This window comes from Geotrypetes seraphini, chromosome 3 (assembly GCF_902459505.1).
Source record: "Geotrypetes seraphini chromosome 3, aGeoSer1.1, whole genome shotgun sequence".
NCBI lineage: Eukaryota > Metazoa > Chordata > Amphibia > Gymnophiona > Dermophiidae > Geotrypetes > Geotrypetes seraphini.
In genome coordinates, this window is record NC_047086.1 from 233079971 (window position 1) to 233102221 (window position 22251).

The 22251-nt window shown below is 43.4% G+C and overlaps 1 protein-coding gene across 10 annotated transcripts in view; it reads left to right on the forward strand.

Annotated features, from left to right (window-relative positions):
- The window catches only part of LAMA2 (laminin subunit alpha 2), a 1204230-nt gene that overhangs the window by 1050467 nt on the left and 131512 nt on the right, over positions 1–22251 (forward strand). For all 10 annotated transcript variants that reach the window (XM_033936921.1, XM_033936924.1, XM_033936922.1 and 7 more), the window contains 3 exons: positions 5341–5503; positions 9097–9241; positions 20725–20863. In XM_033936921.1, coding sequence (XP_033792812.1) covers positions 5341–5503; positions 9097–9241; positions 20725–20863 — 447 coding nt within the window. The remainder of the gene's footprint in view (positions 1–5340; positions 5504–9096; positions 9242–20724; positions 20864–22251) is intronic.

The window sequence follows — 22251 nt, forward strand, 5'->3', positions numbered from 1 at the left end:
TCCCAAGTCGATGCCTTCTGTGCCAAAAACCCATTCCCTCCCCCACCTCAGCATCTCTTTCCCTCCCTTCCTCTCTCCGAAGTCCATGCCTTCTGTGTCCAAAAACCCATTCCCTCCCCCACCTCAGCATCTCTTTCCCTCCCTTCCTCTCTCCCAAGTCCATGCCTTCTGTGTCCAAAAACCCATTACCTCCCCCACCTCAGAATCTCTTTCCCTCCCTTCCTCTCTCCCAAGTCCATGCCTTCTGTGTCCAAAACGCACTCCCTCCCCCCTTTTGTGTTCCGCGTTTGCCTCCCAGCCCATCTTTGCAACTTTCTCAGCAAAACGGAGCTCGAGCCGAGAGCTTGTCTCCTATTTCCTGCCTGCTCTGCCACGCACAAATAGCCGACTGGAAGTATTCTCCGACGTCAGCGCTGACGTCATAAGGCAGGCTTTGCTTAAGCCCTCCCTCCGACGTCAGCGCTGACATCGGGGAACACTTCCGATCGGCTATATGTGAGCGGCAGGGCAGGTAGGAACAGAAGACGAGCCTCGCGGCTCGAGATGTATTGAACTTCGCGGGTTCACTGTCCAGCTCTCTCCTGTGCACCTGGGGTGGACCGCCCCCTCCCTAGACTGTGGCCTAGGACCCTGGGGGAGCCCGGACCCCCTGTCAGCTCCAGGCCCCTGAATGCAGGACTGGTAGTACTGCCCTGATGGCGGCCCTGCGGCAACTCCAGCCCCTTAACCATTTTAGTCGCTCTTCTCTGGACCCTTTTGAGTAGTGCCGTGTCCTTCTTCATGTATGGCGACCCGTGCTGGACGCAGCACGGGTGCACCATGGCCCGATACAGTGGCATGATAACCTTCTCTGATCTGTTCGTGATCCCCTTCTTTTTCATTCCTAGCATTCTTTTCACCCTTTTCACCGCTGCCACACATTGCGCGGACGGCTTCATCGACTTGATCAGAACTCCCATGTCTCTTTCCTGGGAGGTCTCTCCAAGTATCGCCCCGGACATCCTGTATTCGTGCATGAGATTTTTGTTATCGACATGTATCACTTTACACTTATCCATGTTGAACCTCATTTGCCAACTTGTGAAAGCCTTCTCAGTAATTTGACAGCTTGATGATAATGAAGATGAAGTTGTAAGTGATGACGTAGACAGCACTACTAATGCAGATGATAACGACAATGATGATGGTAAAATATTCTTTGTTTTAAGGAAGTCAAGTGTTTCAGAGACTCCCTTGATCAGGACCTCCAGACCCAGTCAGAAGACAGTAATATTGCAGCCTGGTCTGATTGGAAGGAACTCTTTTTCAGACTGAGCATTCCGCTTCCTGCCAGTTCAGTTCTTGAACGCCTTTTAAGCTGTGCTGGATTAATGAGTCACATATGAGTGACAATCATTTTCACAATTTGGGGCTCCTTTTACTAAGGTGCGCTAGCATTTTTAGCCCACGCACAAAATTACCGCACGCTAAACCACGCAGTACACTTCTAGAATAACGCCAGCTCAATGCATGCACTATTCCGCGCGTTAAGGCCCTAACACACCTTTGTAAAAGGAGCCCTTAGTTTTAATAAAAGCAAAGTGGATTGAACTGTAGAGCAATAAAGTTGTTGGGATATAATCGTTAACAATAGTTGTTTTAATATATTTTATTGAATTTTGTCATATAACAAAAAAGATAAACAAAAGAATACAATACAAATTATACAGATCATACTTATCCTATATTAAAACAAAAGCCTATCTTAACCCTAGGTATTGCAATCATCTCTAGTCTATATTGCAGTCTTAACTATAAATCCATAAACAATTTTACATTAGATTACACTTATCCCCTCCTTTACTAACGCTTAGTGCGGGTTGTAGCGCCGGCAGTGGCGGTAACTTCTCCGACGCTCATAAGAATTCTATGAGCATCAGAGCAGTTACTGCCGCTGCCGGTGCTAAAACGTTAGCGCTGAATGGCCTACGCTGTTCCCAATGCTCATAGGAACTCTATGAGCATCATTAGCAGCACGGGCCATTCAGCGTGGCTCCCAGTAGTAGAAACTGGTAGCGCAGTGTCGTAAAAGAGGGGGTAAGTTCACAAAGTTATATAAAGGTTCCCAAATTTTTTCAAACTTGCTTACATTGCCAGGTAAAATTCTCTCAAACTTAGCATATAGAACACTGCGGTCTGGCTCATCTTTGGTTTAAAAAAATGGGAACATATCACCCCATACTTCCAGATACTCCACTGATCGCCGGTGGAATCCAGAATACTCTTCAAGTTTGCCTGCATCAGCTACAAAGCTATCTTTGGGATGCTACCAACTTACCTCGCCTCTCAATTCATCCTCAACAGCTCTAATAAGAGCTCTCGCAGAATAACTCTCTTTAATTACCCATCCCTGAAATCATGTCTTTACAAGAAGTTCCTAGACAGAATGTTATCATTCCAGGCAGCCAAACTGAACACATGGCTCGTAAAACCCATTCTCGAGGCCACTTCTTACGCCGACTTCAGAAAATCACTGAAGACCTGTCTCTTTAACAAATCCTAATCCCAATTCTTGTCCAATCCCCCTCAGCTATCCCCATCCCAATCCCCAATTCTCTCGATTTTAGACAGATTCAAACCATCATGGCTCTCTTCCATTTGCAATTTTGTATTCCTGAAAGTACTTTTCTGTTCCCCTTACATCTCATACACTCACTGTATGTATCTTGCTGTAAATATCTCTTACTTCTTGTTGTAAACATCTCCTTGTTTAACCTTGTCTTGAATCCCTGGAGGGTGTTTTCCCCTATAACAGCCTCCGGAAGAGCATTCCAGTTTTCTGCCACTCTCTGCATACCTCTTCTAGACTGACTGTCAACCCTGTCAGTTTCCCGTCTTCGTTTCCTGCGTATAGCCTGTCGGCTTCCGGTATGTTGTGTATAACCTCTTCGGTAAATAGAGACACAAAAAATGTATTCAGTTTGTCAGTGATGGCTTTGTCCTCCTTTAGCCCTCCCTTTATTCCATGGTCATCCAACGGTCCCACCACTTCCTTCGCAGGTCGTTTCCCCTTAATATATCGAAAGAACAGCTTGAAATTTCTGGCCTAACTGAGTCTAGCCTTACCTGCGTACATTCATTAAATTACAATACTTTACTTTTTGCTCAAAAAGTCTATCTCCCCCCTCCGCCCCTACTTTTATAAAACCATGCTAGCGGCTGCCACTACGGTAACTGCCCCGAAGCCCCTAGGGATTTAAACGTCTTCCAGGCTTTTGCCATGTGGCTTAGTAAAAGAGGGGGTATATTTGAGAATAACATTTAATTTCACTTGTGTAAATATTTTAATGTGTTCTTCACTGTACTTCTACTTTAACGTAAGCATTAGAATATACATTTATTTTTACTTTTGCTTAACTACTTTGACCAGCACTGAGCATAATAGTTTAACATATGTAAATAAATAAAAAAGAGGAAGAGAGATGTTATTTTTGCATAGATATTAGAGGTCAATCTTCTAATGGATTTGTGGAGGATATCAGGATGAAAATCCCTTTAACAAACCTACCATGTAGTGAAGGGGAAGACTGAGAACATAGCAGTAAAATACCAGATAAGAATAATTTTTAGCTTCTGTCCTGATAAGCTGAATAGCAAGTCTAGACTACAGATATAGCAATGGTGATGTTTATTGTATTATACATAATATCTTATCGACACTACATTTTCTATCACTCTACATACTAATTGAAACACTGGAACAGGCTGTCAAACTAAAACAGAAAAAGTGACCCCCTGTAAATATACAACAATATAATGCTTTCAGGAAACACATAACAATGGGAAAGAATGCCACAGATTTAGGGCTCCTTTTATAAAGGCGTGCTAGGGCCTTAAAACGTGGAATAGCGCGCACTAAAATGCCGCGTGCGCTAGCCGCTACCACCTCCTTTTGAGCAGGCAGTAGATTTTTGGCTAGCGCGCACTAATCCGGTGCGTGCGGTAAAAAGCGTAGCGCACCTTCGTAAAAGGAGCCCTTAGTCTTAAAAGTGAAGAAAAGACCTCAGTGTCACATTGGATTTAGTAAAAAAAAAACAAAAAAAAAAAAACACCTCGATCCTCCGGACAAAACAGCTTCAAAAAGAATTTTGAAGATGCAGATGCATCCTTGGGCTAGAAAAACTCCACTCTATGTAATAATTCCTTACTTGAATAAAAATATTGATCAGATAACTCAAAGCAAAGAAACAAACAAAAACTTATCTGCAGCAGGAATTTCTGCCACAAGGTGTGTAAGCAGGGTGCAGAAAAGAGGTGTTAACAAAGGGTCCGAATGTACCCAGATCCAAACAGTACTCTTCAAACAGACCCCCTTTAGCAAACTCCCAACAGGGCCCCTGTTTCGCTCTATTAAGCTTTGTTAGGGGAATATGCTTCAGCTTGAGCTAGTCGCTTCAAAGTTTGATCGTTTTTTCGGCTCCTGTAAATATATACATCTGAAACATTGACGTCTAGTAGAGAATGACACGGTAACAAAATTCATCACCATTCCCGTCCCCGCGGATAACCGCGGGAAACCATCTTCATGTCATTCTTTAAGGAGAGAGGGAAGAATCAGAGTATGAATGGCCACAACCACTGACCCACAAGCTTTGAGGAATGCTGGTGTAGAAGGACTGCGATTGAGATAGATACTAAAGAATGACAGTGTCTGGTATCCAGAGCAGATATTGTGATGTCATAATGCCTCATTCCACCAATGCCTAAGAGCCAACCTCATCAGTGATGTCACAATGGCTTCATTATCCTTGGCTCACATAAGAATCAGAGTATGAATGGCCACAACCACTGACCCACAAGCTTTGCTTTGAAGAATGCTGGTGTAGAAGGACTGAGGCTGAAATAGACACTAGAAAATGACATGGGATTATTTCCCATGGTTATCCATGGGGACGGGAACTGTGATGAATTTTGTCACCGTGTCATTCTCTAATGTCTAGCTCTTTCTTTCTCCATGCCTACATGTTTGTTTATTGTTCACTGAAAGCTTCTATACTGCTGCTAATGACTGCGGGAGTCAATTCAAAGCGGTTTATATGAGCTTTGTAATGGTGTTACAATACAGAGCTTGCATTTCCTGGAATGCTTTCAATACGGACATTATTAAACCATAATCAATACATTATTAAACCTTAATCAATACTTGTGCTTTTGTAAAGGTGTCACAATACAGAGTTATCTCGTGCTTAATAGGAGAGGGAAAGGGCATTGCTGATTTGTAGGTTTTTCTCTTTCCTAGCCAAAATTCATACAGGTAAGGGAAACAGCTAAACTCTGGTCTGAAAGCTCCTCTGGTTCTAGCCCGCAGGTTACAGACAGCGAGGGAACTGTTCAGTTTGACGGAGAAGGCTATGCTTTGGTCGGTCGCCCAACCCGCTGGAATCCTAATATCTCAACTATTATGTTCAAGTTCAAGACCTTTTCTTCCAGTGCTTTGCTAATGTACCTTGCTACGCAGGACCTGGTAGGTTTCATATTATGGTTTGATGTCTTTTTTATTACATCAAAAGATAAAAGATTGCAAGCTCTTTTATTAAGCAATATTAGGCAGCACATTAAAGGCAGTGTGAAGTATGACAAACTGTTCAAGACACAGCACTTGGATCCCCTGAGGAAGCTAGTAGGTGAAACGGGTCCCCATTGGGCTACGAGATAAGTGCTGATTTATTTATATTCACTTATTGCACTACATGGACCGCTGAGGCTTTTTTTCCTCCATTTTTAGATAGATTGAGATCAGTTTTGTTTGATTTTGCTTTGCAAGTCCTTGATCTCTTGTTGTATTTGACTATTTCTTTATAAAACGCCAACACAAATCCCTGAATAGATCATGCCTAGATTGAATGTCAGGGACAGCAGAACACAATAAGCAAGGTAAGCATGGCAGGGGAGTGTCACCTTTTGTGTGGCATTACACTTACCTTGTTCATAACTAGGGTTACCAGATTTTTCAAACAGAAAATCTGGTCCCATGGCTCCTCCCCCAGACCCTCCCTACTCCAGGTGGCCACACCCCATTCCACCCCAGCCCCGCCCCCCTCGACCTGCGCAGGCAATGAGTGACGTTGCACGGCATTAGCGCATGCGCTGGGGTGATGTGATGACATCACGCACATGCGCGTGACATCACCGTGTTGCATCTGGTCATGTGCAAATGCCATCCCGACATCGCTCATTACCAGAAGTTTTTCGAAACCCGGACAAAGTGGTGGGTTTTGAAAAGCCATCCGGATCCCTGGACATGTCCTCAAAAAGAGGACATATCTGGGAAATTCCGGACGTCTGGTAACCCTACTTACAGAATAAGCAAGCCTGCATTCTAGCACTATGCAACCTGCCCTTTTGAACAGGAAATAATCATAGAGTTCAGGATGCAGCAGTGTCAAGGATAGCCTCATATCAGTGCTGAAGAAGAAGCGTGGTGGTATTAGTGGGCCTGTCTGGGGCAGGGGCAGCGGCAGTGGGGCTGAGAAAGGTGGTGCCAGTGGCAGCAGGCTTGGGCAGAGGGTGATACAGTAATGGCAGCAGCAACAGGCTTGGGAGGGCATGGCCAAAACAGCAGGGGGTGTTGGCAGCCATGGCTCCATCCTTGTTGAAGGTGCAGACAATAAATCTTTTGGAATGCAGGTTATAAAGGTTAGTGCATACTTTGAGGCAGATTTTAGAATTTGGAGAAAGGCATTCAAATGTCCAAGGCAAAATGTGGGGAATTCCCATAAGATTTTACATGAGGTTTCTCCAAACATAGAGTCTCTTTTAACATAGATGCAGGACTGCATGGCATAGTTTCTCCATGTACAGAGGGAACAGCAATTTTAGAAAGCTGCGCATGGGGAAAACTCATGTACAACAACTTACTATCTACCCACCCACTGAGAGTTGAGAGCAGCTTTCTAAAGTTACTGCTCCCTTCAAGGGTGTAGTTGGGGGGGTGGGGGTCACTTCCCCATCAAACACTGTTAGAGCAAGTGCCTTCCCCTGCCTCCCCTTCCATTCATGCCCAACTGCCTCCCCTTTCTCTTCTCATTTTCCATCCAAAAGTGCCCCATTTCCGATCCTCTCAAACCTGACACAGTTCCATGCTCTTAAACAACAACAACAAAGTGCAATACACCTGCTGGCATACAGCCTCGTGCTGCAGTGCTTACAGACAGGCTCTGGTGGGACCTATCACACGGCAGCAGGAAGTACGAGAGGTTTTGGCAGAGCATGTGTGTAAGCGCTGCAGCACAAGGCTGTGTGCCAGCAGGTCTATAACACAGTGTGGCACAGTGGTTAAAGCTACAGCCTCAGCAACCTGAGGTTGTGGGTTCAAACTCATACTGTTCCTTGTGACCCTGGGCAAGTCACTCAATCCCCCCATTGCCCCAGGTACATTAGATAGATTGTGAGCCCGCTGAGACAGAGAGGGGAAAAATGCTTGAGTACTTGAATAAATTCATGTAAACAGTTCTGAGATCTCCTGGGAGAATGGAATAGAAAAATTAATAAATAAATACATTTTTGTTTGGGGGGGGGATGTTGTTTATGAGCACGAAACCACAGCAGGTTTGAGGGAAGGGAGTTGGGAGCTTGAGGCCAGGGGCAGACTGTAGGAGGTGGGGGAGACAGAGGGGGCAATTTTAGAGCATGGAACTTTGAGAAGGGAGGGTAGGGAACCAGAAGGGAAAACATGCTGGATGGGAGAAGAGAAAGAGGGCTATATGCTGGGACACATGGGAAAGGGGGAGGGGAAAGGAGAAAGAATCTGGACCACTTGGGGTGGGAAAAAGGCAAGTAGGGAGAAGGGAACAGGGACACTAAGGCCAGCTTAAGAGGCAAGCCAGGTGGCACTAGCTCAGACAGACAGTGGCACGGCCTTGGGGGGGCGGAGGTTTATCCATCTTGGACTCAGGCCCACCCAAAATTGTGGCACTCTTGCTGTGGCTGGCAGGGATCCCTAAATCCTGCCAGGTAAAAACTTTGCTCCTTTTCCTTGGATAGCCATCGTTCTTCCAAATAGCATACACAAACACTGAGCATGTGTGGCCTGCCACAGCATCATCTGCCCTACTACTGTATAGTGCAGTCAACTATCTCTTGGAAGAGCGCTGGCTGTTGGACAAGAAGAAGAACTTCAGCTGGCAGGACTTGGAGATTCCTGTCAGAGAGTGGGGCTGGGGGTGAATTCAGTGCTCACCTGCTTTGGGCTCAGGCCCACAAAACACTGGCCATCTGACTATGTACCTGGGCTCAGAATGCCCAAATTTAAGGGCACCAAAAACCTACCTCAATGATTGACCCCCTCCACAGCTGTAAGACTATGCCCCCTCTGCCCCCAAGCTATGCTTTCCTCTTTTTTGGATGCCTTATTGATGTATCTGCTGAGCAGATAAGAAAGAAAATAAAGTAGTAACACAGTTGGGGGAGGCAGATAGGAGGGAGCTGAGGAATGGTGACTGGAGATGAATGTTGGGGCTGAGGGCAGAACATTGAGAGAAAGGAGCTGGGGACTAATGTTGGAATTGGAGTACTCCTGGGAATTTGGAAGAAGGGGCTAGGGGGCCTGGGCATTGGGAGAAAGAAGCTGGGAACTGGGAAAAAGGAGCTGGCAGTTTGTGCTGGTGCTGAGAGTTCAATTGGGAGAAAGAAGCTGATGCTGGGAAAAGTGCAAAGAGCTGAGATGGGGGATGGGGACTGAGTTGAGAGAAGGGGATTTGGGAAAGGATCTGATTCTGGGGCTGGAAGAAGGAGGAATATGCTGGCAGATGGAAGTTGGAAAATGGCTACTTCCACATATCTTCACCTATATTTTTATGTGGAAGGTACCAGGTGAAAAAGCTTTGTAAAATGGCTCCTCCTATTGGACATGCCAGTAAATACACATGTATTTGCTGATATCCTTACATATTTCATAAAAGGCTCCGTGTTCAGTAGTGCCTTTTGTACAATATCAGGGGAACTGGACATTTTACATCACATATAACAGTATGATGGTGCATAAGTTCTTTCTTATTTCCTCAGTCCATTTTTACTGTATACAGTCATGGCAGTGTGCCATTTGCATTTCATTAACAGAAAGATTTCATGAGTGTTGAGCTGAGTGATGGTCGAATAAAAGTCAGCTATGATCTGGGCTCAGGCACAGCTTCTGCTATCAGCAATAAGATCCACAATGATGGGAAATGGAAATCGTTCACTCTATCTAGAGTTCAAAAGCAAGGTGAGTTTTTCCCATTCTATATTCTATAACCGTCTAATCTCAGCAGAGACCTACTAATAATGCCTAAACACAAGGTCCAAAACATCCAAATTAGGGAAATGTGAAAGAACATCCTTCAAACATAAATATGCTCACCATGAAGCTGATGTATTAAACACGCATCAAATTATGCAGAATTGCTGGCCTTTTTTTGCATCTAGATCCTGTTTGTAGAAAACATTTCTCAAAATTGGGCCCATCCTCATATGTGTAATCCATTTATGTGTAATCTGCTAGACATAAAAGTTAATAACAAACTGTGATGTAGGAAAATCAATGCAAGTTGTTATTTATGAACTTTTTGAAAACTGGCATGCCACAGTGTCTTTGCACAGCACTTTTGCAAAAAAAGTTAATTGCACCCCCCCTGGAGATGCAGCTATTCAGGCCTTGTAGCTAATATTCAACTGCAGTTTTTATAATGAGCTCATTAGGTTGCTAACCTGCAGGAAATCCCAAGAGCGAGTGCATCAGCCTTCTTATTTGGATCAAGAAAAGCTTTTTTTTGTGCTATTACCACACAGCCACTTGTAAATGCAAGAGCCAATGGCATTAGAGCTGCTATGCAATGACAAGATGGTTGGATTTGATTGACAATCCCCCTGGATTCTATATAGGCAATCTAAAGTTGGTCACTCGAATGTGGACACCTAGGACAGAGGCGCACGCAAAGTAACTTGTTAATGAGTCATCAGCAAGCAATAATTGATGTTCATTGGCAACAGTTTGGAGTTGCATACGTATCGCCCCTAGGTGCAATTCGATAACATCCGTGCCTAAATTTTATGGCATGCAATCAAAAGGGGCATGGCTTATGGGAGGAGCATGGGCAGATGAAGGGGCATTCCCAGAAGTTAGACAGAATGTTACTATACAATGCACACCTAACTGCCATAAACTGGTGAGCTTGCTGGCACCCAAAGTTAGGTGAAAAATCCATGTTATGCTAGTAAAGGACACTCTGCCTGGAGCTTACTGTGGATCTTCCTGGTGCCTAACTTCAGGCACTATTTATTGAATTCTGCCCAATGTATCTACTTTCAGTCTAGTCGGCCATATAACTGTGAAGCTGTGTAGCACACAACCATCCAGTTTTCTATCACAAATTTTGTGTAAAGCAATAACAAAATACTCATTCTCCATATTTTGATTTTCTTTCCAACACAATGGGAGTTAGAAAAAAATTATATAACAAAGGGGATTAAGAATGTCTGTTTGGGTCAAAATAGCTCTCCAGACATTTTAACAGAATAGGATAACACTTGGCCCATGAGTCATAAAAACCTTCCCATTACTCCCTGGAATGACCCCAGACACCCCCCCCCCCCCCCCGAGCCTGTCTGATATCCCTGGTGGTCCAGTGTGGTTGATTGGGGCAGGAGTGAAGGCCACTCACTCTTGCCCCTTGCAGCCTCTAAGAGGACATGCTGCCGTGACCTCTTGTGGCAACTCTAAATCAGTGCCAATTAATACCATTAATTGATTGTTAGCAGTCAGTTATTGAGTGATAATGGCCCAAATTTGGGTGACATTTATAGAATCTAGGAGATAATATACAGAAAATTGTAAATTATGGCTGGTATAAATGGGTGTGCTTAAAGGTATGATACATTTTATTTATTAAAAAATTTTTACACCACACCATCTACAATTCTGGGCAGCTTCCAAGAAACACACATTAAATAAAACAAACTCAAATACTGACAAAATTTAAACTAAAAATCCATTACAATACAGTTTCCAATTCTACCATTACTCGGGAGAAAGCTTTTTAAAGCAGAAAGGAGAATGTGGCATAGTGGTTAGAGCTACAGCCTCAGCACCCTGAGGTTGTGGGTTCAAATCCCATGCTACTCTGGGCAAATTGCCTAATCCTCCACTGTCCCAGCTACATTAGATAGAGTGGGAGGCCACCTGGACAAATAGAGAAAATGCTTGAAGTACACTTTGGGCTCCTTTTACGAAGGAGGCTCGCTAGACGCTAATGCCTCCATAGAACTGGCATTAGTATTTTCCGTGTAGCACGGGGTTAGCACGCGTGGCAATGTAACCACTAAAAATGCTAGTGCACCTTCGTAAAAGGAGCCCTTTGAGTGTGGTTGTAAAACTACAAAAAGGCACTATACAAGTCCTTTCCCCGTTCATTGGTTTTCAAAATGCGACAGTTGAGTCTATCTGCCATAGATGCTGTGGCAAAGAGTTCCAAAGCTTGGGACCTGAAATTCTAAAAAAAAAATGGGCTCCTTTTACTAAGCTAGCGGTTTTAGTGCGCGCTTAGCATGCGCTGCATTGCCACGCGCGCTAGACGTTAAAGCCACCATTGAGCTGGCATTAGTTTTTACGCATAGCGCGGGGGGCAGCGTGCACTAAAAACACTAGCGCACCTTAGTAAAAGGAGCCCAATATCTCTAGAGATATTTAATCTAACATGTCTAAAAGAAAGTACTCATACTTCCCAAAAACATATCTCTGATGATCTTAAATTTCTAGCCAGTTTATAAATCTTCACTGTGGAGATCAGACTCAAAGGAAACACATCATGTAAAGCTTTAAAAATTAATAACGCAATCTTAAAACGAATTTGCCAGAGCACAGTGCAACTGAAAAGTGTTCACAACGGACACTTCTAGTAATAATTCTAGCAGCAGTATTCTGTTATCTGAATTGATTTAATAGTACCTATTGGGATATCTAATAATAAGGCATTACAATAATCAAATAAAAGGAAAATAAAAGTCTTTACCACAGTGCGAAAATTGTCACTACTTAAAAAAAAATCCCAAATATTTCATAGTTATTTCAACTTTTAAAAACCTGCTAAACAATTTTCTTCACATGTGATTTCATAGACAAAGAAAAACCTAGAACAACCTCCAGGGACCTCATTACACACAGCACACATTACACCATCATAAGGAAAAAAAAACCAAAACAGGAAATTATGCATCCCTGTTCTGTGATAGAAAGAGGATCTGTGGTTTAGAAATGTTTAATCAAAATAGCTGTCATCCAAACCTTAATAGTATGTAAACAAAACTGAAGAAATATAAATGTCTCCACTATCGATGCTTTAACCGGAAAACAAAATTGATAGTTATCATCGTACAATGCTGAGCATTAAGACAACAGAGTGCATAATGGGGCAATATAAATGTTAAACAATATTGCAGAAAGCAAAGCCCTACCATAATATATCTTCCCCTCCCTCCACCCATTTATTTTGATTTTCAATCTCGATGGATTTATTAACTTACCTATTTTCTCCTCCCGTTTCGTTTCCAGTACATTAGTCTGTTTTATGCCCCCTTTTAAAAATTATTTTGTTTCATTTATTTCTAATTTTAGATATGTTGGTTGTTGTTTTTTTTTACTCATTCCATTGTAAATCGTTTAGGTACATAACATAACATAACATTGTGCTTGTTAATCGCGTAACCATAAGTTCAACGCGGTTTACAAAAGATTATTAACAGTAAACATGATCCAGGGAATAAAATAAGTTAGTTAGTCAAATGCTTGGAAAAAAGATAAGTATTCAGCTGTGTTCTAAAATGTATGTAGGAGTAAGCTGTAAGCAGTAGTGTTCGAAATTTTTTATCGTGTAAAGCTGCTTGAAACGCTAAAGTGTGATTAAGAAATGTCTTGCTTTTGCAACCCTGGACAGAAGGAAAGTTAAACAGGGCATGGGTTTTTCTGCTATGTTTGTATGGAGCTAAAGAAAGTCTATTAACCAAGTAAAGTGGGGCTGTACCATATAGAGCCTTATAACAGAAGCAACCCAACTTAAACAATACCCGAGCCTCCATAGGCAGCCAATGATCGTATTTCTTCTGTATTAATACTAGTTTCGCTAGTTCTTTCTTGGTGATTGTCAAGTTGACAATATTACAATAGTCAAGAAGAGTTAGTAATAATGATTGAACCAGTATTCTAAAGGCAGCAAATTCAAAGTAAGAGCTGATGGTTCGTAGCCTCCATAAGGTAAAATAACTTTTATGTACTATTGCATCTGAGTTTTCATAGTGAGATGCTGATCTAAGACGACTCCTAATATTTTGATATACCTGTTTGATAAACCTATTTGATAAACGGTATATCAAAGAATAAAGAAACTTGGAAAGACCCTTGAGGGTCTCTTGAAGAGATGACAATCCAAGAAAAATCAGAACCAAGCTTAACCTGAAATGGTCTATGTGCCAAAAATGACTCAAATAATTGAAGAGAGAAACCAGCAACACCAAGAGCCTGAAATCTTAATAATAGTCGTTGATGATGCACAGCATCAAATGCTGCCGAGACACCAAGAGTTCCCATCAAATAATCAATCCCCTTATCAAGTCCTCCACGAATACTATCCAACACAGAGACAAGTAGCGTTTCCGTATTACATTTCTTACGAAACCCAAATTGAAATTGATCTAATAAACCCATGCTCACTGACAAATTTTCTAATTGATCTAAAGCAAGTTTATCTAAAACTTTAGATAGAAAAGATAATGAAGAGATTGGCCTAGAAATGTCAGAAAGATCCAGAGAGGAACCCTTCAATAAAGGTTGAACTATGGTTTTTTTCAGGCTATCTGTTAATTGCCCTTCTTGAAATGACACATTAACAATATTAGAAATCACGTATACAATATTATTGTCCATCACTTTAAACACACTGACATTGAACAAAGGTCATACTAGTACCCCTAAACTCTCTATATAGCGCCCAATAAATTGACACTGGCTCTATCGGCACTTAATGCGATTCTACAAGGTACGTGTACCTTTTATGGAATCTCACTACCTTTATGTGTAGACATTTAGGCCAGGCCTAAATGCCTGCGCCTAAGTTCTGTGCAGATCAGGCGTATTCTATAACAATGCACATAACTTTTATGTACGCCCACAATCTGCCCCTGACCACGCCACCTTTTCAAATTTGGGCACTGCAACTTTTGCATACTTTTTATAGAATCACGCTTTCCAGGTTTTGCACTTAGCTTTTAATTAGAACTAGTTAGTGTCAATTATAAGGTGTTAATTGTCAATTATCGGCACTGATTAGGTCAATTAATTAAGTTGTGTGAACAAACCGGGTGTGTGCACTGATTTGCATGCCCAACTTAAGGCACTGCACATAGAATTTGAAGGTAAGGGTATAATGGAACCCAAGTGCCTAAGTTGCTCTATAGTGTACCTAATGGAAGCTCACAGTTATAGAACTACCCTCATGAAGAGCAGGTCTATAACTGAGTGTCCATTTATTTGCCCTTTGTGCAAGTAAATTTACAGAATACCCACACTTTTAAGGGTAAGTGTACACTTAGCAAGGATGCCATGCCTAACTTTGGTTGCCACACTTACGCTTGTTGAAACCTGGTGTAAATGCTGGCATGCAACCAGTGATGTAGGAGGGTGGGAGGCGCCCAGGGTGGTGCCCCCCCTCCTTGTGCATGAACCCTCCTCCCACTCCTTGCGTGCCCCCATGCCACACTCGCGCCCTCCCTTCCCACCCCTGTACCTCTATAAAACTTCACCAGCACAAGCAGCTTCTCCAGTTTGCTGCTCACGCTGGCATTGGCTTTCCCTCTGATGTCACTTCCTGGCCCTGCGACCCAGAAGTGATTTCAGAGGGAGCCAGACTGGCATGAGCAGCAGGCCAGAGTAGTTGCTCACGCTGGAAAGGCGGGGCTGGAGGAGTAGGGAAGGGAGGGTGTGGGTGGGCAGAGAGCTACTGGTGCCCCCACCAAAGCAGCACCCCCCCCCCCGCCTCCCCTTACTATGCTACTGCATGCAACTAGTGGCAGTTGGGTGCATAAATGACCCCATTCTATAACAGTATGCCTAATTTCTGGGAATGCCCCTAACCCACCCATGACCCTCTATGGCCAACCCACCTTATGAGTTGTATGCTATAAAATTTAGGCACGCATTTTATAGAAGATCTGGATGTAAATCCAAATGAGTGCTAATTAACACAGATCTAGGATCCACACCCAATTATAGGTGCCCAAATTTTAGTGACCTATATAGAATCCATGAGATATTGTTTGAAAATATTGTTTTAATAATATGTATTATTTTAAAGTCCATGTATGTTATGTTCTGCAGTGGAAACATTTGTCTGTTTTTTTAGCTATAGAGGCAATACCAGTATTTCTAGTCATTTCAAGATGTAATTAGTTTTTGAAGTTTGTCTATTAGGGCTAGATTCACTTACCTGACTCTCCGTGCCTGATCCATAGCCGATCCATGCAGGTCCAACCAATTCACAAAACAATAAATTAAAATGAGGGTGATTGGAGGAACGCCCCCTCCGACCCCATGGATCACTAGTATGCGATTATGATGCATTTGCAGACAATCTGCTTTCCTTTTAGATGGTCTGCGCATGCCTTCAGTGTTCGTTTTTGCTGAGGGGGGTTTGGTTTTTTTTTTGTGGCCCCGACTCTCCTGCTTTGGAAGGGCGATCCCTGGCATTTAAAAGCATGCAATTTTTGACTCTCCTGCTCTCTGCCGCCCTTCCCCGCAGTGCAGCCCCGCTTTAAAACAACGGATTCACACTGCGGGGAAGGGTGGCAGAGAACAGGAGAGTCGGGGCGGCAATTGCAGAGTTCAGCTGGAAGGGGCAGCAGATGGGCTACAGGGCTGGGATTTCAGGCCCAAGGACAGTCGGAAAGGACGTTTGCGACTGGTCCCCAGCGGTCGCTTCTTGTGTTGATCGACCAGCCCAGTCAGTTTCAAAAATGTCTTTTGTGAATCACGTCCCCTTTGCATGCCGTTCCCTTCATTTGCATGCACGGATCAGAATCTGATTGGCACAGAGGTAAGTGAATTGGGCCGGAGTAAAATCAGGTCGCAAACCGATCGGTACACAATCGGTTTGCTTAGTGAATCTAGCCCTTAGTAAGTCTAAACATAGATGTTCATTTCTGGTGGGTACGTTGCCTGCATTTATTTATTTATTCATTCAATTTTCTATACCATTCTCCCAGGGGAGTTCATAATGAGTTACATGAATTCATTCAGATATTCAAGAATTTTTAGCCGCACCATGGGTTTTTTTATGTATTTGAGAATTTCCAACAGATTGTGGTACGCATTTCTGTACCAAGTCAGGGAGCTAACCTAGAATTAACTGTAATGGTAATTGTAAAAGCCCATTTCTAAACATGAACTAACTGTATTGATCTATCTATACTAACAATTCTACCATGTCAAACTGTCCATTGTAACTTCCGGGGTAACTGACCCAACATCTTGTAATGTAATCTGACCTTGAACTGAATAGGCAAAGGTGGAATAGAAAATCTGATTAACTTAGGCATGAAAATGCTAGCAGGGCGCCTAAATGATAATTCTGTAAAGGCGCACATACAATATAAATGCAAGGGAGCGTACACATGGGTGAAGCTCCCACTTAATGGTGTGTAATTTAGACAATACTGCAAGTTATGCATCTTCCTGCCCATTTATGCAACTACAGTTGCACCAGCCTATAACTGCAGATGTGTAAATGTAAGACTCACAAATACTAGGTTGCAACAGTATTCTGTAATAATGTAATAACATAAGAAGTTGCCTCCACTGGGTCAGACCAGAGGTCCATCGCGCCCAGCGATCCGCTCCCGCGGCGGCCCATCAGGCCTATGACCTGTGAAGTGGTCCCTGACTATTCCTATAACCTATTATACTTCTATTCCTATTATACTTCTATTCCTATTATACTTCTACTTCTATTCCTATAACCTATTATAGAATAGGATCTCAAAACATGGCCGTGGGGTCCCCTAAATAAAGCTGCCCAGTACAGAAATGCCCATTGAAGGGAAAATTCTCAAAAAGTCAATGAAGTTTAAACACCAGGATGATGCCGGCAGTTGTGTAGCATACCTGTTTACACCCCTAACATTTGGCAGAAGTACTTACGCCAGCTCAATGCTAGTATTCTATCGATACTAGAAGAATGGTCTGTCTTTGATCAACCTTTAATTACCCTCAACTTCAATTATTAATCTTCAGAACCTCAGAAATGCCACCAGATACTCAAATAGTTTTCATAGTATCTGGCTTTATGCATTTAGTCTTCACCGGGTCACTTAAAGCAGTTTCTCTATTTAGAATGTGATCAACTTTTTACCATTCATGAATATTTAGTGTGGTTAGAATATTTGTCTTTAACTTAGGTGGACATTTATAAGGGATGAAGTACACCAACATGTTTCACCCTGGGGGGGTTTCTTCAGGGCTACAATCCCTTAATTACAACTTATTACCCACAAAGCGACCACCAAATCCTTTCTTACCAAGAAGTATTCTATAATTTGCACAAACTGCCGGACATGCCCACCCCCATGCCTCCTTCACTCCAGAAGTTATGCGTACTATGGAATTTGAGCACGGAACTCATAGAATTGCAACTAAGGGTGGTTACATGTTTAATTGATAATCGTTGCCTATTAAGGTCATACCTCACAAACTTATTGTACTTCTTTGAGGGGGTGAACAGCCAGGTGGATAAAGGGGAATCTATAGATATCATTTACCTCGACTTCCAAAAAGCCTTCGACAAGGTACCACACGAGAGACTGCTCAAGAAGACATGGAACCACGGGATGCAAGGGGAGGTCCACCGATGGATCAAAAACTGGCTGGCAAACAAGAAACAGAGGGTTGGCGTAAAGGGCCATTACTCGAACTGGAAAGGGGTCAAGAGCGGAGTTCCACAGGGGTCAGTGCTGGGACCGCTCCTGTTCAATATCTACATAAACGACCTAGAAGCGGGAACCAAGTGTGAGGTCATTAAATTCGCAGATGACACCAAACTATACAGCAGGGCTCAAACGAGGGAAGACTGCGAAGATCTCCAAAAGGATCTAACGAAGCTGGAAAAGTGGGCCGAAAAATGGCAAATGAGCTTCAACATAGGGAAATGCAAGGTCATGCACGTGGGGAAAAAGAACCCAAGGTTCACTTACAAAGTGGGGGGAACACCACTAGGGGTCAGTAACCTGGAGAGAGACCTGGGAATGATGGTAGACACAACAATGAAGGCATCGGCGCAGTGCGCCACGGCCTCAAGGAAAGCAAACAGAATGTTGGGTATCATTAAGAAGGATATCACGACCAGGACGAGGGAAGTCATCATGCCTCTGTATCGTGCAATGGTGCGGCCGCATCTGGAGTACTGTGTCCAATACTGGTCGCCGTACCTCAAGAAGGACATGGCGGTACTTGAGGGAGTACAGAGAAGAGCAACTAAACTGATAAAGGGAATGGAAAATCTCTCATATACCGACAGATTAAAGCAGCTAGGACTTTTCTCCCTGGAAAAGCGGAGACTTAGAGGAGACAAGATCCTGAAGGGCATAGAAAAAGTAGACAGGGACAGATTTTTCAAATTATGGGGCAACACAAGTACAAGGGGGCACTCGGAGAAATTGAAAGGGGACAGGTTTAGAACAAACGCTAGGAAGTTCTTTTTCACTCAGAGGGTGGTGGATACATGGAACGCGCTTCCAGAGGCTGTTGTAGACAGGAAAACATTAAATGGTTTCAAAGAAGGTTTGGATAGATTCCTAGAAGAAAAAGGGATTGAAGGGTATAGATAGATATAGACCACTACTCAGGAAACTGGCTTGATGGGCTGCCGCGGGAGCAGACCGCTGAGCAGGATGGACCTATGGTCTGCCTCAGCGGAGGCAACTTCTTATGTTTTTATGGCTTATTAACACCAATTATCAGCTCATTATTGAATTAAAGCTATGCCCTTTAATCTTGCTTTCTTACAATACTCTCTTTGGGCTAGATTCACTAAGCAAACCGGTCATGTACCGATCGATCGGTTTGAGAGCCCTTTGCAACCCGATTTCCCTCCTGCAGTATTCACTAACCTGTTTTACCATCCATTCCGATCCGTGCATGCAAATGAGGGGAACTGCATGCAAAGTAGGCAGGGACGCGATTCACTAAACAAATTTGCCGATTCAACTGTGCTGGCCGATCAACCCAAAAAGCAACTGCTGAGGACAAGTCGCTGAAGCCCTTTCCGACTGCCTTCTGCCGCCCTGCTCTCAGCCCTGTCAGCCCCGATCTCCTGCTTCCCCGATCTGCCTGCCTGCCACAATCTGCATGCCTCCCCCGAGCTGCCCTCATCGACTGCCTGCCCTGACTCTCCCACCCTTCCCCGCAGTGTAAGCCCGTGGTTTTAACCCGCAGGCTTTAAGCAAGTTAAAACTATGGGCTGTAAAAAAAGCTTTTTTTAAAAAAAGTGCCGGGCTGGAGGTCCAGCGCATGCATGGACCATCTAAAGATGGTCTGCGCATGTGCGGGGATCGCTAAAGAGCGATCCGTTCTGGCAGATGGGGGCGTTCCTCCGATCGTCCCCAATTGTAGTTTGGTGAATTTGTTGGACTTGCCCGGATCGGGCCCGATCTGGCAGGTTAGTGAATCTAGCGTTTTGTTGTTTATTGTTTTCTTTATGCTATTCTATCGAAATAAGCAGCATAAATCTGTTATGTGCGCAACTAACCTTATTTTATAACTTGTATGTGCAAATTTGGTTGCACAGTTTTCCAGAATTAGGGGTTAATTTACATGTAATATGCACCCCTATCTTAGTTCCACCTAAAAGCTATGGCCCCAGGAATGCCTATAAGCAGATCACATAAAAATAGTCGCATGGCGCCCATATTTGGATGCCCAAATTTGCATGCAGATCAAAAATGCATGCACAAGTTAATTAGCTAACAATCCATTAACTAGCAATAAATTGATGTTGGCAATCAATTATTGCAGTTAATTGGCTTTAATTTCGTTATGCATGCACATATTCCTGTGAGCTATTTTATAAGCGCGCACACCTAAATCTCCACGCGTCCAACCTAAAATGGAGTACGGCCAGGGGCATGGTAGGGGTGCTCCCAAAATTTTGCAGGAAGACTTATAGAATACTGCCATTCCTATGCACAAATGCCAAGCCAGCTGTGAAGATTATTGACCTAGTATAAGGAGTTGGGCACCAGCATTTATACCAGGTTTCAGCTGGTGCAAATACTAGCGTCCAAATTTGGACGCAGTAATAGGCTGTAAGCGCTATTCTATACAAGCGCTCTTTTATTACGATAGTGTGCCATGCCAATTTTTTTCAGACACCATTTACTGAATCTGGGTCTTGGTGTGCCTGCTTTTTACACATTTATACCCATCCACGGTGAGATGAGTGCTATTTTCCTATCCAAATGAATTCTCGATTCTTTTGATTATGTTAAAGTCACACTTTCTTTCCAAGTGACTATCTCACCTCAGTTGGATCTGGACCATCTTTTAGGCAGAACAAAAAATATGTATAGCATAGCTTGACGTTTTGTTTTCCCTGCAGGAATAATTTCCCAGAATGAAATAGCTCACATTACTGCACATTTTACCGATTTCTTTCCTCCACACCTACTTTACAGCCAATATCTCAATAGTGGATATAGACAGTAATGAAGAGGACAGTGTTGGTACAACATCCACGGGCAGCAACTTTGGCCTAAACTTGAAAGCAGATGAGAGAATATATTTTGGCGGCTTACCAACAGTGAGAAACTTAAGGTAATGTACTTGAATATCATCTGGGCCCTGTAGTGATTATAATGTGATTTGGGGTTGTTCCAACTGTAATTCTTCCCATTACAAAGTTATGTGATATTTATCCCATAATAACATAACTTGTACTGAAAACAGCAAAATATGAAACACATACAAGGGCCTTTTGCTAAAACAAGATAAGGTTCTGTACTTACTGTGCGTTAAAAGAAAAGGTAGCAAACAATAAATGCAAAACCTGTGCATTAAATGCAGTGGGTATGCTTGGCATCTTACCTGCATTTACTGTACAGAGCAGAGTCATACCACATACAACCATGTTATATATTGTGCCAGAAAGCCCTTGCTATCTGGCACATCAGAGAGTGTGGTCTGGCCTTTGCAGAAATTAATAATCCCAAAGACATATGCCACCATGACACACTCCCCGTTCACAGCCCCCCTCCCTATCTGTTACCATCTGCTGACCACCCCCTCCCCACCATCCAATCCTTGCCTCCAGAATCCAAATCCCTACCCCAAAACGCCCCAATCCCCACAGCCTTCTTGAACAGAAAATGTCTGCCCAAAGCTCTGCTCACATGTCACCTTTAAGATATACCCAGAGGTGATCATAGGTGTACAGTGGGCCAGGGCAAGAGTAGAGCTTCTCAGCTCCTGCCCATTTGTCTCCAGCTCTCAAAATGGCTGCCATGAACTCTAGTGGTAGTCTCTTGGTACTACTGATAGGATATGGAATGCTGACTCCTAGTGATAGTACTGCTAGACTAGAGGTGGCCATTTTCAGACCTAAAGCCAGACAGGTGGGATCAGAAGTTGTATGCTTCTGTCCCAACCAACTGTGTCTTGTACGATCACTTTGGAATAAGGCCCGGGGCTTATGGGAGGGGCCAGGGATGGTTTGGGGGGGATTCTGATGAGCACAGGATTTTGAATAGGAGTGACTCTAGACTTTGCTGATCAGAGGGGAATGCCATCAGGGGGTTAAGAGATGTGATTGGGAAGTTGGGGACTTGGATCAAGGGAGGTTTGGGCTGGGGATTTTTTTGCTGGGAGGTGAATCAGGAGATTTTTTCAAAAGGGCCATCATTGCACTACCAGATTTCTGGTAGTGCAGCTGTACTTACTGCCTCCTCTTGAAGTAGCAGTAAGTGCAGCTGCACTGTCAGAAGTGGTGACAGCTAGTGTGTGGTACTGACCCATGCGCTAGCTTTCACAGACAGCCACATCTCCGCATTGCCCCTGTCACGCCCACTCAGCCCATTAAGCAACTAGCACAGATTTTTGCCCTTCTGACTGTTTTTACATGCGCTAAATGTTGGTGAGGTAAACTCCCATGCATAGCTGCTTAACACTGTTTGGTTAAAGGTCCCTAGAATAATTGCTATTGTGAT